Genomic DNA, 20,071 nt, shown 5'->3' with positions numbered 1-20,071 from the left:
AGATAGTAAACAAATGTCTATTTATTGTTCATCAACTAGAATCACAGTAAATTAATAACTTTTGATCTAAAAAAGAAGCTTCAACTTTCAAATGGATAATTACTTATTCTCAGACACTGCTAGGAGCTTGTGTTATGTAATCCTAAAGGCTCTTTTGGTGCATCAGAGATCTCTTAGGTAAGGCAGACATTAGATACTAACTCCACATTAATTTTAGCCAGTACTTCATGGAAGGACACTGCTAACAATTACTGTATCTCTACTCCAGATTCTAGATCTCCCTCCTCTATTTTACCTCCTTCCCAATGCCCTGAGAGACCATCTCTCCCACTGCTTTTCTATGATCTCAAATACACAGCTGCATATTTTTTTCTGCTTGTTAAATGGACGGGATTCTCTGTTTAGTCCATTTTTTTCCATGCCAGATTACACAGTGAGGTCATTTCAGTTTGAGACACACACTCGCCAATCAGCACCACTGCAAGCAACAGAGTTATGGTGTGATCAGTAAGCTTTCTTTTTATACTAAAAGGAAGTAGAAGAGTCAGTTTCCAACCCAAATATCTATACTCCCTGAACAACAGTAAAAAGTCATCCTTCTTGAAGCCTGACCCAGAATCAACTGTAGTCTCAAACTCTTAGGCCTACAGCCAGTGGCAACTTAACACATTATAATAGTTGACCTTCAGGGAAAAAGAGAAACCAGTGCTCTCACTACTGGTGCCAGAAGAAAACCAGCTAATCTTTAAGGCACAAAATAAACTATTCTTAAGGCAAGAAAAGAAACTGTGAGGACACAGGGAGTTATAATGGAGGCACAAAGAGAAAAATATAGAAACTGCATTACCAAATAAAGGCTAATATTTCTATGATTCTCAGTGCTTTTCTATTTGGGAGTATAATGAATTAACATTTTCTTTTTGGGTTTGAATTCATTACTTAGTAAAAATGCAAAGATGTACAAGGCATGTCTTTTTTTATTAGGCTTAGAGACTTAAAGGGACTTCTCTTTGGTAATTTTGCTTTGAGTCAGTGACATTAATTAATAGGTTTATGTAGAAAAGTTAATAATCACAGGATACTCTCTTTAAAATCAATCCTCAAGTACTTTCTGGGCCTGGGTCAGGAAATGGGGAAGCTGTTCAAAACTAAGGGGTAAAAATGAAAATAAAGGTCTGTAAATGGTTCTACATCCAAGGTTGGGAAGATCAGTAAGAATATGCACATATAATAACAAGGAAGACTTTTGAGTGAAAGGGCACATTCTGAACCCAGGACAAATGTCTCAACTGTCCTATCTTACCTACTTATTCCTTATCCTAGGGGCACTCTTGAATATAACATTCAGCAAATCCTTAGAACTAATGATTTCATTTAAATGGAAAAACCAAAAGGCTTTTGTACAAAACAAGGAATTTTTTTTTAAAATCCCAAAGAAAATGCATTTAAAAGGGCTGGATTATTCTTTAACTAGTAAGAAGGGTTAACTTTACTACCAAAAGTGATCTACAAAGACCAGCTTTATAATTTATGACATTGTATTTTCAAAACTTTTAAGCAACAAAAATATAGCTCAAATCACCAAAAACTTATGTTTGACATATTTATGGCAGCAACTTTATAAATCAATTCCTGTAATTTACTTTATAACAAATATCTTCCACTGCTCAACTGGTTTAGCACAAACAGATCAGAGATGGTTTCTTGTGTGTTTTACAAATATTCTATACAAGTCCTTGAGATCATACTTACAGCTTTAGCAAAAACACCCATGATTTCAGGAAACTGGTGTGTAAGAAAAGCTATCATTGCTGTAGAAGAACATAGTCCTGCTGTGAAATGGATGAAAAAAGGAATCTCCTTCTTTGGGTAAACAGAAACATGATGAAATGCTGAAAGAGAGAAAAGATAGAAATGGATTGTATTTCAGAATATAGTATAAGCCAGTTTTAATATTTTCAAGTGAAATCCATTTCTAAAAACTAAAAAGGGAAAATTAAAAAAAAAAAACAAACAAGAAGTCTCTGGTCAAGCAAGGTAGAAAGAAGTTATCCATTATTTATAGCATCAACAGCACATCTACATAGTTAGATGACTACTGGGAACTGGGAAAAGGATGGCACTGTGAGAAAGAGCAGTAATTGTAGTCATGCTGAGGTGGTTTTGAAAAAGAGCTTTGTCATTTATTAGCTGTGTGATCTTGAATAAGTTGCTAAACCCTCTAGCAGTTGCCATGGAGTTGTTATGATGAACACTGTAAGCACTTTATAAAGGTGTTGTTTTAATTTTTGATCTTTGGGAGCTCAGACATGAGTACAGAGATCAAGAAATAGACATGTGGTTGGAGATTTCCTAGAACAATCAGTTAATAATTTTACCCACTTATGTGACATTTCATTGAGCACTGTAAAAATCTAACCAGAACATCAAAGTCCTAGATTCTGAACATAAATGGAGTCTATTGTCTTATTTTTACATTTACACATTTACAAAGGTTATTATTTTTCTAGTGATTAGATATTTCATTACCAATAGTATTCAAGTATTTTTATCTTATTTGAAATGTGAAAATACTTGAATAACAATGATGTCAGGAACCTATTACAATGATTGGTACACAGTAGGTGCTCAATAAATGTCTGTTAAACTGAGAGCTATTCTGGGACTTCAGTTGGCTGCTCACAGGGTTGGACACAGACCGAGGAATTCCTGATGTAATACCCTGCATAAGTAAGGAATGACTAATTCAGTGCTGAATCAAGGTCAACTATAAATTTAACATTTTAAAACATAATGATTCACAGAGAAGATTACACCTAAGTTTCCTTCAGTAGCCAGGATATTTTTTATGTATTATATACTATCTTCAGAAAGTACATACCAAAAAGCAAACTCATTAAAAATGCAGAAAATTTCCAGAGCCTTGTGTCACGTTTAAAGTAAAAGCACACCAAATCTGAAATTTTTTTAAGTTAGAAACATTAGAAGCTATGAACAACACTGTGCTTTCAGCACCCCCAAAAAATCAGTCCCCTATGCTCTGTCCCTCAGCCATGAGAGGCCAACTTCTTCTAGCAAATCAAAAGATAAAAACCATGGTATTTGCAAAGATAGGGAACAAATACTTACATACGCCAATGTTACTATAGTTGCTTTTGTGTAAGAGAGCAAAATAAATAATATTTATGAAACGACAGCATGTTGTGGCTTACAAAGTGCTTTTATTTATATTATTTTTTTCAATAATCCTAGGAGATAGATAGTATTATTCCTACTTTATGAGGTAGAAAACTGTATAGCTTTAATAGGATAATTTTCTAAAATTTCTAAAATTTTTATACTATAGGAGAGATCCAATTGTTTCTTTTTGGATTGCTTTCTATAGATTCATTTGTCAGTCAATGTTTGGCTAATACATCAAAATAATGGATGACTAGTACAGAAACACTCCCTTAGAAGTAAAGTTCAAATTTCATCACTGACTTGTAGAGAAAAATTTATCAGGAGGCATAAAAGACAACTAAATAGCTATGTGAACTAAGGGAATAGTTCAAGTCTGAACTTAGGAGGTTCATAAGCAAATTCCAGAATGCCTTAAGTCATATCAAGGTTGAAGGAGAATTGAAAGCAAAAAACCTTAAGTACTCTTGGGAATTAAAGCTCCACATTAATAAAAATTTGTTCATTTTATCATAAAGACAGAAAAAATACTCTAAGAATATACAATATAATCAAACTACACCCCCAGAACATCCCTCCTCTCATAGCTTCTAGAATTTGCAAATGAGTAGACCCCTAGAATGGAGAAGGCAATGGCACCCCACTCCAATACTCTTGCCTGGAAAATCCCATGGACGGAGGAGCCTGGTGGGCTGCAGTTCATGGGGTCGCTAAGAGTCGGACATGACTGAGTGACTTTGCTTTCACTTTTCATTTTCATGCATTGGAGAAGGAAATGGCAACCCACTAGTGTTCTTGCCTGGAGAATCCCAGGGACAGGGGAGCCTCGTGGGCTACTGTCTATGGGGTCACACAGAGTCAGACATGACTGAAGTGACTTAGCAGACCCCTAGAAATAACAAAGTCCTTCCATTACACAAACTCTCCGTTCTTATAGCCTGAGGCTCTGACAATACAAAATAATGACTTGATGATTTTATTCACAGTACTATGAAAGCTTGCCTTATATTATCAGGCAACTTCTGTAATGATTTGGGGGGCATTATTTTAGGTTAAATGTATTAGCCTAATGTAATACACTCTTGCATTTTAATGTTCCACAATTAAAGATTCATTCCTTTGCCTTAAATATCCTTGTTCCCATTAAAACAGAAACACAACACCTACTACCACCACCCTCTCCTGAGGAAAGAAAATATTTCTAACACTAATGACCTTCTAATTGCCAAAGTCAATGGATTCTTCTCAGTAATTACCTTATTTAATACCTTGGATACTCCTCCTCACTTGCAATTTGTTTTCTCCTTTTAGTTTCTAGGATATCTAGTTCTGGTTCCTGTCCTGTCTCAGACCACTCCTTCACTGAATCTTCTGACTCCTTATTGGCCACCCATTCCTTAGAAATTTTCATCATGGTTCACCTTTAATTTGTGTCTCACACTCTATATAGTTTCCCTTAGTGATCTCATTCTCTCCCAGAAAATAACGACACCTAAGTCAGTTTTGTGATGTAGCGGGAAAGAGATATTTTGGTAATTTTGTTTACACGACCTGATCCTGTCACTAGGCCATAGCAGACTGGATTAGAGATGAACACCTGGGTAAATCTGATTTACTCTCCCAGAAGTTTTAGAAGCAGGATTGAAATATTCTTCATTCTATATTATCCTCCTGAATTGATGACATGTAAATTCAGAGCTGCACTGGAGTTATCAAGCCTGGCTACATGTGTCTAAGAAAGGGAGAGCCAAACTGCAAAGAGCAAGATAAAAATGAAGCAGATACACTGAGAGAAGCAGAAATGAAAGTTCATACAAAGAAAAGATGGAGTTGGGGAATAAAAAGGAAAGTAAGAATAGGAGAGACTGAAAAATGCAGTCAGAGACAGAGATACACAGAGAAATGACTCCTTATAGAAATCCTGATAGCCTTCTGGTTTTGGTCTCTTCCAAAGTGCAAGTATAATTGTTGCCTTTGTGTTCTTTGAGATAACTCAGGCTTCTTCCAACAAATTCTCTTTATTTTTAAGCTAACTTGAAGTGGCTCCCTTATACCCAAAGAGTGCTTACAACATTGACTACTTATAAAACATGTATTTAATAATATACATATTATATATAACTTACAAACATATCTTAACCCCATGTATGTTAAGAGATATAAAATATAAAGGCTATGTATGTATATGTTAAATAGATTACATAATAAAATATTTAAGCATATAACACACACATGGATGTGTGTGTGTATGGTTGACATGTCACATATGCAACATACTCAAAAATAAAAATTGTGGGAGAAAAATATCAGCATACTCAACTTCCATAAGCTCTCCTAAGTTTTTATCTATCTGTTCAAACTTTTCAGCTCTTAAGTCTGATGGCTGTAAAACTGCAACTTTCCTTCCTACACTTTAGTTCTAATGAACCCAGAATTGTAAAAACTGTGGTACAGATTTATTTTATAAGAGGAAACTAGTGTTTATAACTGTCAGCATCCTTACGTATCAGTTAAATCATAAAAAGGCTAATTAAACAAATTTACCAGCTCATAGAGAAAAAGAGTGAGTGGATGATAAGACAGCTGAGACAAAAAGCAGACTATTCTTTCAAAAGTTTAGCTTCCTAAAAGCAGGAACTAGACAAAAACACTTTCAGCAATCATAACCCTTATGTATTTCTTGTTCTCTTCTTGACTCTATTTCTTTTTTTTTTAATATATTGAGAAGTATAGTCCCTCCAATTTCACTCTACTTTGTAAAGATTATTTTGACTGTTCTGGGTCCTTTAACATGCCATATACATTTTGGGATCAGCTTATCAATTTGTAAGAATCGTATTGAATTAATAGATCAATTAGAAGAGAATTGTCATCAAAATAATATTGGGGCTTCCAATCCATAAACATGGACTATCTATTTCATTTTCTTTAATTCTTCCAAGCAGTATTTAGTGGATTTTAAAAATCTCACATTTCTTTTAATTTATTCCTAAATTGTTTGTTCTTTTTGATGCTACTCTCATTGGGTCTGTTTTGCTGGTATATAAATATATGACTGAGTTATATATATATATGTGTATATATATATCAATATTATATCCTGCAACCTTGCTGAACTAGTTTATTAGTTCTAATAGTATTTTTATGGAATTCATGAAGATTATGTCATCTGTGAATAAAAACAGTTTTACTTCTTTCTTTCAAACATGAATGCCTTTTATTTCTTTTTCTTGCTTGGTGGCATTAACTAGAGCCTTTACTATAATGCTGAAGAGAAGAGAGCAGACATCCTTGTCTTGTTCCTGATCTTAGGGGGAAAGCATTCAATCTTTCATCATTAAGTATGATGTGAGCTGTGGGTTTTTCGTAGATGCTCTTTATCAGGTTGAGGAAGCTCCCTTTTATTCCCAGTTTGTTCAGAATTTTTATCATGAATGGGTATAGGATTTTTGTCCAATGCTATTCTCCATCTATTGTCCTTTATTCTATTACATTTTCAGATGTTAAAGCAACCTCGCATTTGTGAGGTAAATCCCAATTGGCCATGGAGCATAATCCTTTTTACATGTTGGTGGATTCAGTTTGCTAACATTTTGTTGAAGACATTTGTGTCTATGTTCATGAGAGATATTGTTCTATAGCTTTCTTGAATGTTTTGTCTGACTGTGTTGTTATGGTAATGCTGGTCTCACAGAATGAGCTGGAGAGTGCTCCTTCATTTTCTGAAAAGAGTTTGTGAAGGATTGGTATTATTTCTTCTTTAAGATGACTGCTTATAAGAAAAGAAAAACAAAAACTTTCATCTGTGTGTCCTTTACTGAACCAAGTACAAGGTTTTACCACAAAAATATAAACTAAATTATGCAACTACATCCAAGAACTGGTTAAAATAGTATTTAAACAGTATCCTGAACTTCAACCAGAGGTACTTTTAAAATGGGAGAATACTATGAAAAATAATCTCACAACTAATTTTAAGTTTAGAAAAACTTGAATATTTACTTACAAGGTAATAGCTCTCTATCAGCAGTCTCTGTGCAGCTGGGATAAGGATAAAATAGATGGCCTTTCTCTAATGGATATGGAATCATTCTAAAAGCTGAGGGAAAAAAATATACATTTGTTGACATGCAATTCAATCTCACTTTCATCATCTACTATAATCAAAGCTATTTTGGAGATGTATTTTTAAATTTATTTTAAAAAAATATTTGTTCAGTTGTGCCCAGTCTTAGTTGCAGCATACGGGATCTTCAATCTTCAAGGCAGCATGGGGGATCTTTTTTCTTTTTTTGAGGCATGTGGAATCTAGTTCCTGGACTACAGGTGTAACCTGGGCCCCCGGCATTGGGAGCATGGAGTCTTAGACAGTGGACCACCAGGGAAGTCCCCCACATAGCATTTTGTTTTCTTTTTTAGAGATGCATTTTACACAAAAGAAACAAAATATTCAGAGGAACAAATAAGAAGAATAAATTTTATTTAGAGAATAGTGAATTGACCTAACTGAAATAAAACTAAAGGGAGTAGTGGAAGATAAGACTGGCTGTGTCCTTACCTCAGTCTCCTCATTACAAACACAAAATACTTCACTCTCCACATGTGAATTCCACTTCTTAGGGAAATCAAACAACTGTTGTAGTCATAACTTCTGTCAACCTAAGAGTTTTCAATGGATCCTAACTTCATATTTGAGCTGATACCAAAGTTTTCTGTAAGCAGAGCTTAATTTAGATCAGGGGTCACCAAAGTACCTAAATTAAGTATATAAAGGGGTCACCTTTGGTCAGACCTGGACCACTATCTGTTTTTATAAATAAAATTATATTAGAATATAGCCATGTCTCCTTATTTATATATTATAAAAGGCTGCTTCCATGCTGTAAGAGTTGGGTAATTGTGACAGAGACTATGGGCCACAAAGACTAAATATTTACCAACTGGTCCTTTACAGAAAAAGTTTATGCATCCTTTATCTAGATTATCATCCATTCCTACAGACTTCTTAAAGAAGAAATCTTTATTGATCTACTCAACTATCAAAATTATAAGGTTTTTGTTTTTCCTTTAGTGCTTGGATCTATGAACTTTTGTCAAAATACGGATTTTTGTTTTGCTACAATAAAATTCAGTGACTTTCCGAAGTCACAGAGCAAATTAAATCAGTGACACTAGGAAATCATTCATTAAGATGATTGTTCACAAAACACAAAATCAATCATATACTTACGGAGAACTTCCTACGTGCCAAGCAGGCTAGGCACTGATGACACATACAAAGTGATTAAGATAGACTACATAGTTTTGAGAAGCTTGCAAACTACTGGAGAAAAACCAAAAGAAAATCTAAGTACCTCAAAACATCGAACTCCTCAGTTTCAGTGGTTCTGTTTTCATTAACCTGTATATTGTCAGTATCAACCACAGTGCCTAACGCTCAGCAAAAGTTAATACAGAGGTTCCCAAATTTTCTTGATTCAAGGACACGTGGTGCGCTTCATGTCTCAGTAATTCGCTATGATGCCCCTAGGCTGTAAGAAGTATTTAACAATTCCACTTATTAAGTAGTGGGTCTGATCAATTTCAAAAGCTTTGTTCTAACAGCTTAGCAGCAAGTTGAAAAAAATACACATAAATTAAAGGAAAAAAGTTATTTCAATTTTAAATAACCATCATTTCTCCCTAATGGGATATATGAGCCTGTTGGACACCACATAATTTCTCAAACCTCACAATCACTTTGGATAATACCATCCTCATTTCCTGTTGCACACTGAGTTTTGTGTGGTACTTCCTTTAATCATAGCAACTAACAAAAACCCAGCTTTGCAAAGCTGTGACAACACTGAAAGAAAACAAAGAATACTGCTGAAACCTTTAACTATCTAGAGCTACAGTTTCAATGGTGTATTGCTGCGTTTCTATGACAAATTTAAAATCTCATGGCACTCTTGTGAATTTACTATAATATCCAAAAGTGCCTTAGTGCAATGTTTGAGAACTGAGGAGGTTAGCAAGTTTTAGTTGTTATTTAGAATGTGCACTGAATTCATTTTTGAATTTTCATCTACAGCTAATTCTAAAAAGTTACAAATGAGAGATGTGGTAGTTAGTGGAAAATAATCCAATTTTCCAAAGAAATATACAAATGGCCAACTAACACATAAAAATATGTTCAACATTATTAATTATTAGGGAAATGCAAATCAAAATGAGGTACTATTTCATACCCATTAGGGTGCTATTACCAAAAAGCAGAAAATAACAAGTATTGGCAAGGATATAAAGAAAGTGAAATCCCTGTGCATTGCAGGTGGAATGTTACATGGTTCAGCTGCTATAGAAAACAGTACGGTGGTTCCTCAAAGAATTAAACACAAAATTATATGATCTAGCAATTCCACTTCTAGGAGTACACCCAGAAGAATTGAAAGCAAGAATTAAACAGGTTCTTATGTACCTATGTTCACAGCAGCATTATCCACAATAGCCAAAAGGTGGAAACAGTCCAAATGTCCACTGATGGATGAATGGATAAACAAAATTTTGTATACACTTACAATGGAATATTATTCATCCTTAAAAAGAATAAAACTCTTACACATACTTCAATAATATGTAAATGAAATAAGCCACATATAAAAGGACAAATGTATGATTTCACTTATATGAGATACCTAGAGTAGTCAAACTCAGACAAAAAATAGAATGGTTACCAGGGGGCTGGGAAGGAGTAAACAATGAGGAGTTATATTTCAGTTGGTACAGAATTTCTGTTTGGGTTGATGAAAAAACTCAGGATGGATGACGGTGATGGTTGCACAACAATGTACATGCATTTCACAGAACTGAGCATTTTAAAATGTTTAAAACGCTTTTATGTTATATATATTTTACCACAATTAAAAAATTGGGGGGAATTTCCCTGATGGTTCAGTAGCTAAGTCTCGAAGTTCTCGATGCAGGGGGCATGGGTTCAATCCTTGGTCAGGGAACTAGATCCTACATGCCACAACAAAGACCTGGCACAGTCGTCATATAAATTTTTAAAAATAAATATTTTTAAAAATTTTTTTAAAGAATTAAGTTGATTTCAGTAATGAAAAAGAGTTTCATATTGTACACATCTCAAAACCAAAAAAGTCCAATTTAAAAAATATTAGAGTAGCAAGCCACATGAAAAAATGAAGGTTTATAAATTTTAATATTTTTCCTTATAAATATTTAATATAAGTGAACATACAGCAGAATACCCAGTTTTTCATCCTGCTTTTCCTAAATGTGGTTTTAATATAAGCACATTACACATTTCTTCTACCAATAAACCAATGAACACCGCAGAGTTCACTTTCAAACCAATCTGAACAATAAATCCTTAACGAAACCCAGACAATCTCATTAAAAAAAGACTGCCTGTGAATGCAATGAATAGTCAGAAAGATTAGCATTTCATTTGGAAAAGAATACTTACTGCCTTCCCACGTGCACTGTAACAGATGAAGAGCACCTTCTATTCTCTTCCAGTGCTGAAGATGAAAGAAAGCATAGGCAATTGCTTCACTATCACCCCGTTTCAGAATGTGTTCTGGAGGTAAAATGAGACTTTTCATCTCTAGTAAATACTAGAAAAATAACATACACACATAGACACACCACACACAAAAAAAGAAAAATTATGTTAAATTCAAACATCCACAAAAGTGTAGATTCAAATTTCATAAAGTTAACTTGATTTAAAAACAAACATTAAGCTAGTTGAAATGACAAGAAGGTCTTACTGATAACGTGTATAAAATGCTTGTATATATGCAAATCCCAAAGATCAGAATACGCCTAAAGGTAAAAATAAGGTAATAAATTACTTATGTGCAACTTTAAATACAAAATGGAAACTAAGCTGAAGAAATAATATGTGAGAAAATTATTTATTTTTCCAAAAAACAATAAATGTAAAAAATTATAAAACACAATTTTGGAACAACAAGTTGTGGCAACATTTTTTTATTTCTCTTTTACAGTGTGTGTGTGTGTGTATGTGTGTGTGTGTGTGATTCAGTCGTGTCCAACTCTCTGTAACCCCATGGACTACAGCCCACCAGGCTTCTCTATCCATGGAATTCTCCAGGCAAGATATGGGAGTGGGTTGCCCTTTTTTTACAGTGAAGGAATTTAATTGTTCAATTCTTTTTTTTTTTTTTAAATTTTACTTTATTTTTAAACTTTACATAATTGTATTAGTTTTGCCAAACATCAAAATGAATCCATCACAGGTATACATGTGCTCCCCATCCTGAACCCTCCACCCTCCTCCCTCCCCATAGCATCCTGGGCCATAAAGCTAGCCTTGGTAAATTAAAAAAAATAGAAATCATTCCAAGCATCTTTTCTGACCATAATGCAGTAAGATTAGATCTCAATTACAGGAGAAAAACGATTAAAAATTCCAACATATGGAGGCTGAACAACACGCTGCTGAATAACCAACAAATCACAGAAGAAATCAAAAAAGAAATCAAAATTTGCATAGAAACGAATGAAAATGAAAACACAACAACCCAAAACCTGTGGGACACGGTAAAAGCAGTCCTAAGGGGAAAGTTCATAGCAATACAGGCACACCTCAAGAAACAAGAAAAAAGTCAAATAAATAACCTAACTCTACACCTAAAGTAACTAGAAAAGGAAGAAATGAAGAACCCCAGGGTTAGTAGAAGGAAAGAAATCTTAAAAATTAGACCAAGAGAAATAAGATACAAAAGGAATTGACTACATAATCCCATAAATAGCTTTGAAAGTGCAGTATATTACCAAAATTTTATTCAGCCCACAAACCAGGCATCATTTCTCACTTTCTGTCTTTCTAACAAATCCCACTTCCGACTTCTTTGACACACATTTTTTACAACTAACACATTGACAGTTCACCATATCAAACCACACTAAACCAAATAAAAATAAAATTAAAAGCCAAAAAAAAAAAAAAAAAATTAGAGCAGAAATAAATGCAAAAGAAACAAAAGAGACCATAACAAAAATCAACAAAACCAAAAGCTGGTTTTTTGAAAGGATAAATAAAATTGACAAACCATTAGCCAGACTCATCAAGAAACAAAGGGAGAAAAATCAAATCAATAAAATTAGAAATGAAAATGGAGAGATCACAACAGACAACACAGAAATACAAAGGATCATAAGAGACTACTATCAACAATTATATGGCAATAAAATGGACAACGTGGAAGAAATGGACAAATTCTTAGAAAAGTACAACTTTCCAAAACTCGACCAGGAAGAAATAGAAAATCTTAACAGACCCATCACAAGCACGGAAATTGAAACTGTAATCAAAAATCTTCCAGCAAACAAAAGCCCAGGTCCAGATGGCTTCACAGCTGAATTCTACCAAAACTTTAGAGAAGAGCTAACACCTATCCTGCTCAAACTCTTCCAGAAAATTGCAGAGGAAGGTAAACTTCCAAACTCATTCTATGAGGCCACCATCACCCTAATACCAAAACCTGACAAAGATCCCACAAAAAAAGAAAACTACAGGCCAATATCACTGATGAACATAGATGCAAAAAATCCTAAACAAAATTCTAGCAATCAGAATCCAACAACACATTAAAAAGATCATACACCATGACCAAGTGGGCTTTATCCCAGGGATGCAAGGATTCTTCAATATCCGCAAATCAATCAATGTAATACACCACATTAACAAATTGAAAAATAAAAACCATATGATTATCTCAATAGATGCAGAGAAAGCCTTTGACAAAATTCAACACCCATTTATGATAAAAACTCTCCAGAAAGCAGGAATAGAAGGAACATACCTCAACATAATAAAAGCTATATATGACAAACCCACAGCAAACATTATCCTCAATGGTGAAAAATTGAAAGCATTTCCTCTAAAGTCAAGAACAAGAAAAGGGTGCCCACTTTCACCATTACTATTCAACATAGTTTTGGAAGTTTTGGCCACAGCAATCAGAGCAGAAAAAGAAATAAAAGGAATCCAAATTGGAAAAGAAGAAGTAAAACTCTCACTGTTTGCAGATGACATGATCCTCTACATAGAAAACCCTAAAGACTCCACCAGAAAATTACTAGAACTAATCAATGACTATACTAAAGTTGCAGGATATAAAATCAACACACAGAAATCCCTTGCATTCCTATACACTAATAATGAGAAAACACAAAGAGAAATTAAGGAAACAATTCCATTCACCATTGCAACGGAAAGAATAAAATACTTAGGAATATATCTACCTAAAGAAACTAATTGTTCAATTCTTAAACATAGTGCAAAGCACTATGCTTGTTAGGGAATGCCAAGACACTATTCTCTGGAGCTTCCTAATGTAATGACAGAGACAGATTTTAGGGTGGGGTGGGCCGTGCTATGCAGCTTCCAGGATCTTTGTTCCCCAACCTGGGATCAAATCTGGCCCCTTGGCAGTTGAAAGCACAGATTCCCAACCAATGGACCACCAGAGAATTCCCAAGAAAGACAGATTCCTTAAATTAATTATAATCAGACTATGTGCTTTACTATAGGTATAGATACATATAGGAGGAGGTATTACTTTTTAATTTAGCTTTTAATAACAGCTTTATTGAGATATAATTTACATACTTTACAGTTCACCCATTTAAAGTACACAATTCAATAGTTTTTAGTACATTAACAGACATGTGCAACCATCACCACAATTTCAGAATATTTTCATCACTTTAAAAGGAAACCCAAATGTATACTAGTGTAGCCCCTACAGAAAACAGTAGGAGGTTCCTCAAAAAACTAAAAATAGAGTTACTATATGATCCGGCAATCCTACTCCTGGGCATATATCTGCAGTAAACTATAATTTGAAAAGATTCATACACCTCAATGTTCATTGTGGCAATATGTACAATAGGCAATCTAAATGTCCACTGACAGATGAATGGGTAAAGATGTTGTATATATATATAAAATATATACAGGTGTATACATATAATGGAATACTGCTCAGCCATAAGAAAGAGTGAAATAATGTAGCAACATGGAGGGATCTAGAGATGATCATACTTAAGGAACTAAGTTAGAAAGACAAGTATCATACGATATCACTTATATGTGGAATCTAAAATATGACACAAATGAACTTCATGAAACAGAAACAGACACACAGACACAGAGAACAGACTTAAGGAAGCCAGGGGGAGGGAGGTGGGAGAGGGATGAATTGGGAGTTTGAGATCAGCAGATGCAAACAATTATAGACAGAAAGGATAAACAACAAAGTTCCATTTAGCACAGGGAAATATATTTAATACCCTGTGATAAATCATAATGGAAAAGAATATGAAGAAGAATGTATATATATGTATAATGAAATCACTTTGCTCTACAGTAGAAATTAACACAACAATGTAAATTAACTATACTTCAATAAAATAAATTAAAAAAAAAAAGAAACACCATACTCTTTAGTTATCACCCTCTCCACACCCAACCTCCCTCAGCTCTAAGCAACCACTAATATACTTTCTGTCTCTATAGATTTGCCCATTCCAGATATTTGATACAAACAGAATCATTTAATATATGGTCTTTTGTGACTGGTTTAATTCACTTAGCATATATCCATGTTGTAGCATGTATCAGGACACCATTCTTTCTGTGGAATAATATTATACAAAATAATATTCCATTGTATAATATAAATAATATTATAGATATAAATAATATTCCATTATATGGATAGACCACAATTGTTTGTCCATTCATCATTTGATGGATATTTGGTTTTCACCTTTTGGCTACTATGAATAGTACTACAATAAACATTGATGCTGTGAAAGTGTTACATTCAATATGTCAGTGAATTTGGAAAACTCAGCAGTGGCCACAGGACTGGAAAAGGTTAGGTTTCATTCCAATCCCAAAGAAAGGCAACGCCAAAGAATGCTCAAACTACTGCACAATTGCACTCATCTCACACACTAGTAAAGTACTGTTCAAAATTCTCCAAGCCAGGCTTCAGCAATATGTGAACCGTGAACTTACAGATGTTCAAGCTGGTTTTAGAAAAGGCAGAGGAACCAGAGATCAAGTTGCCAACATCTGCTGGATCACCAAAAAAGCAAGAGAGTTCCAGAAAAACATCTATTTCTGCTTTACTGACTATGCCCAAGGCTTCGACTGTGTGGATCACAATAAACTGGAAAATTCTGAAAGAGATGGGAATACCAGACCACCTGACCTGCCTCTTGAGAAACCTATATGCAGGTCAGGAAGGAACAGTTAGAACGGGACATGGAACAACAGACTGGTTCCAAATAGGAAAAGGAGTACATCAAGGCTGTATATTGTCACCCTGCTTATTTAACTTATATGCAGAGTACATCATGAGAAACACTGGGCTGGAAGAAGCACAAGCTGGAATCAAGATTGCCGGGAGAAATATCAATAACCTCAGATATGCAGATGACACCACCCTATGGCAGAAAGTGAAGAGGAACTAAAAAGCCTCTTGATGAAAGTTAAAGAGGAAAGTGAAAAAGTTGGCTTAAAGCTCAACATTCAGAAAACTAAGATCATGGCATCCGGTCCCATCACTTCATGGGAAGTAGATGGGGAAACAGTGGCTGACTTTATTTTGGGGGGCTCCAAAATCACTGCAGATGGTGACTGCAGCCATGAAATTAAAAGATGCTTACTCCTTGGAAGCAAGGAGTTGGTCATAACCTAGATAGCATATTCAAAAGCAGAGACATTACTTTGCCAACAAAGGTCCGTCTAGTCAAGGCTATGGTTTTTCCAGTGGTCATGTATGGATGTGAGAGTTGGACTACAAAGAAAGCTGAGTGCAGAAGAATCGATGCTTTTGAACTGTGGTGTGGGAGAAGACTCTTGAGAGTCCCTTGGACTCCAAGAAGATCCAACCAGTCCATCCTAAAGGAGATCAGTCCTGGGTGTTCAATGGAAGGACTGATGCTGAAGTTGAAACTCCAATACTTTGGCCACCTGATTGATGCAAAGAGCTGACCCATTTGAAAAGACCCTGATGCTGGGAAAGATTGAGGGCAGAAGGAGAAGGGGACAACAGAGGATGAGATGGTTGGATGGCATCACTGACTCTATGGACACGAGTTTGAGTAAACTCCAGGAGTTGGTGATGGACAGGGAGGCCTGGCGTGCTGTGGTTCATGGGGTCACAAAGAGTCAGACACAACTGAGCGACTGAACTAAACTGAACCATGTGTATGGATTTTTATGTGAACAAAGGTTTCATCTCTCTTGGGTTACTAGGAGTGGAACTGCTATGTCATATGGTAATTCTATATTTAAGAGGTATTAATTATGTTTCAAACCACTGATGGGCTTCCCTGATGGCTCAGCTGGTAAAGAATCCGCCTGCAATGTGGGAGACCTGGGTTTGATCCCTGGGTTGCGAAGATCCCCTGGAGAAGGGAAAGGCTACCCAATCTAGTATTCTGGCCTGGAGAATTCCACAGACTGTATAGTCCATGGGGTTGCAAAGAGTTGGACTCAACTGAGCAAATTTCACTTTCACTTTGCAGAAGTGGTGGAAAGTGGTGGAAAGGTGGGAAGTGGATAGCAGATTGAGAGGTGTGGTGGAGAGAAGAATAGGAAGACATATTCACTGTATAGGGCCAACTTGAATTCTTGAGCCTAAAGAGCATAGTACAAGATGCATTTAAGTAAGTGAGCATGCCTATTAAAGTTATAACCTATCAATTCTTATTCACATATGAAATGAAATTCTATCTTAAACTTTTGAAGAAATGCTTCCCTTAATATCACAATCCATATCAAAAGCAGCATAATCACAGTTATTACACTAGTCAAATATACTAATTACATGAAGAAAGATGCAAAATTAACTACTTGTAGTGGGGGTCTTCCCAGGTGGCACTAGTGCGGGTTCAATCCCTGGGTCGGGAAGATCCCCTGGAGGAGGGCATGGCAATCCACTCCAGTATTCTTGCCTGGAGAATCCCATGGGCAGAGGAGCCTAGTGGGTTACAGTCCATAGGATTGCAAAGAACTGGACATGACTGAAACAATTTAGCACACGTGCACAGTGGTGGGTTAGTTGCTAAGTCTTGTCCAATTCTTGCAACCCCATGGACTGTAGCCCTCTAGGCTCCCCTATCCATAGGATTTTCTGAGCAAGAATATTGGAGTGGATTGCCATTTCCTTCTCCAGTAGATATTCCCATCCAAGGGATCAAACCCCGCTCTCCTACAATGCAGGCAGATTCTTTACTGACTGAGCTACCAGGGAAGCCAACTTTTACACCATCTTTATTATTAAAGTAGTCAACTTAAAATCTTTTAAATATAGTTAGCTAGCTTCTTCTTCCAATGACTGAGACCACAGTACACCTCCTCAGTTAATGACTTCTTCCAAAGACTGAGGCCAGAGTACACCTTCCCTACTAGAATAGACTTGAGACCACCTTTTTGGGTCTCAGTAATTTGGTACCAAATTATGTGTCATATGATACAAACCACATTAATGTACATTATAAAATATAAAAAAAGAGACATTCCAAAGGTGTCTTAAAAGATATATCCTTACATTTCAATAATGTGATAAACAGCATAAATTCAACAGTTGAATTTGTGAAATACTTTGTAAAACTACTAGAAACAGGAAGAATTATAAAAATAAAAATTAGTAGTACTTTCAAATTTTAAGACTTAAATTATTAATCAATACATATGGACTCATGGCATTAATACATATAAATTTTCTTTTTTTGTTTATGGAATGTGCCTTTCCAACACTTACTGGGCTGAGTGCTCATCTTTAATTACTCTTTATTCCTATAACCCAATAAAGCTGAAATTAAAAAGCAAAAAGATAAAAGAATAATTACTCTTAGTCTTGATGTCTCTGGCCCTCTCCTCAAAGTGTAAGAATGCAGTCTGCTCATCAATTTATTTTAGCAGATGTCACAAGCTATGAGATTATTTACTAATCCAGTTTGGGGACTTAACATTTCCCATTCAGTTTCTTAAAGGAATGCAGCAGAGGTTGTGTCCTGGTCAAGCAAAGCCCATTTGCTGCCTGGCTGGGTTCTCTACCCTTAGTGCCTTGGACCTATATTCAGGAGGGTAATATTCTTTCTAATCCTCTTTAATCCTTGCCCATTTTTTTTAAAACACAGTAAAAGATCACTCACACCAGGCGGCTGTGGGAAAATGGACTCAAATACCTGACCTCTGACATGACTCCTTATGCTCTTTGCAAGTGCACTAAGAGCTTCTTCAGTAGGAAGCAAAGAAAATGAGGCAATCACAGTGGAATCTCCATCATAAAAAGAATATCTTATTTTCAGAGAGGTTCAATACTTAAACCAAGTCCTTTCTATTAGAATTTTGCTTTATTTTACAGATAAAAACATTTCCGATTATTTTCAATCAGTTTTAGAATTCTGAAGCTTTAGATTAATGCCTATCTTTGCTAAGGCACTCAGCAATTATATTAACAATTATTCAGTAAAACTTATAAAAAGTATCAATTTAATATATATAAAAATACTTTTAGCAATTATTAATATATATCTATACTTCTGAGCAATACTCTAAGTGACAATTCAGATAGTAATCAAATAGATATGATATCTTTATTAGAAAATTATACTTTAGGATTTTGTATTAAAAATTTTTATTATTTAATCATGAAAAAAAATTGTTTCCTTATACTACCTTATTTTTACTATCATGTCTTACCTACCAGCAAATGTCCTTTACAATTTGACTTTAAAGCAAAGCAATTCTTATTTTTTAGTTTCCAATAGGATATTGAAATAAAATTTCACCCTCAAAATACAAAGAAAATTTTTTAGCTTAAAGAAAATATACTTAAAATAGCCAATTATAGGGTTATTATTTTATGTCCTCCACAAAGTACTACTCAGGAATTTTTGCTACCCAGAAAAAGCTGTAAGTTATTACACAATAGAATCATATCCTTTATATTCTACTTCAGCATCTAGCATACTACACTATCCACCCAAAGCAGGCCTTACAACAATTATTAACTGACTGGATCTGATATATATATATATAGCAAAAATGTCTTCAAACTCATACCTGTATTTCAGTTTTTACTTAACGACATTTTCTAACTTTCTGGGCAAACTTAAAACAAAATGAAAATAAATTCAAGACTTTATTTCTGTTTGAAGAATGAAGAATATGAAAGGTTAAAAACATAGGGGTAATTTGGTTGGTTTTTTTTTTTTTTTTTGCTTATGAAAGGACATACTTACAGTACAAAACTGCAAACACTCCAGAGTAACATAGAAAAGAATATATTACAAGATTGGTGATAAAAGAAAATAAAGATAATAATCTGATTTACATTTGTCTGGATTTCTTTTTCTTAAGCATAACATAAAACACTACTTTTCTTAAATATAGTATCATATTGTTACACAACTACTTTTTACTTCACAATATGTCTTGTGTATCTTCTTCTGTCTCTATATAGATCTATCATTATTTTAAAATATAGTACAGTATTCCATTAAAAGTTGAGTTCTTTTATAAGTTAAGAAATAAGGTCATGCTGAAATTGTACTTCTGTCATTAAAAGGCCAAAAGTGACATAATGTAGTAAAATTCACAAAATATTAAATGGCTTAAAAATATGATGGGATCTAAAATTTTTTATTTTTTTACCTCAGATATAGGTCTTTATAGTAGTGCAAATCTAAATTACAAACATATCTATTCACCAAACATTTACTGAATGCCCATTATGTGCTAAGTAGAATATCAGATATGAAATGATGTTAAGACAAAAGTCCTGCTTTTTTAAAAAGCTCACAAATAACTAAGGGAGAGACATATAAA

The 20,071-nt window shown here is 34.6% G+C and overlaps 1 protein-coding gene across 18 annotated transcripts in view; it reads right to left on the bottom strand.

Annotated features, from left to right (window-relative positions):
* The window catches only part of ST7L (suppression of tumorigenicity 7 like), a 147,269-nt gene that overhangs the window by 76,609 nt on the left and 50,589 nt on the right, over positions 1-20,071 (bottom strand). For 16 of the 18 annotated variants that reach the window (XM_070367496.1, XM_070367499.1, XM_070367493.1 and 13 more), the window contains 3 exons: positions 10,652-10,802; positions 7,187-7,279; positions 1,753-1,892 (listed from right to left, as the gene is read on the bottom strand). In XM_070367496.1, coding sequence (XP_070223597.1) covers positions 1,753-1,892; positions 7,187-7,279; positions 10,652-10,802 — 384 coding nt within the window. Of the gene's footprint in view, positions 1-6; positions 1,893-7,186; positions 7,280-10,651; positions 10,803-20,071 lie in introns of those variants that run through there. The other 2 variants (XM_070367488.1, XM_005887087.2) reach the window with 2 other exon arrangements.

Source organism: Bos mutus, chromosome 3 (genome assembly GCF_027580195.1).
Source record: "Bos mutus isolate GX-2022 chromosome 3, NWIPB_WYAK_1.1, whole genome shotgun sequence".
NCBI lineage: Eukaryota > Metazoa > Chordata > Mammalia > Artiodactyla > Bovidae > Bos > Bos mutus.
This window is presented reverse-complemented; position numbering and strand designations above follow the sequence as displayed.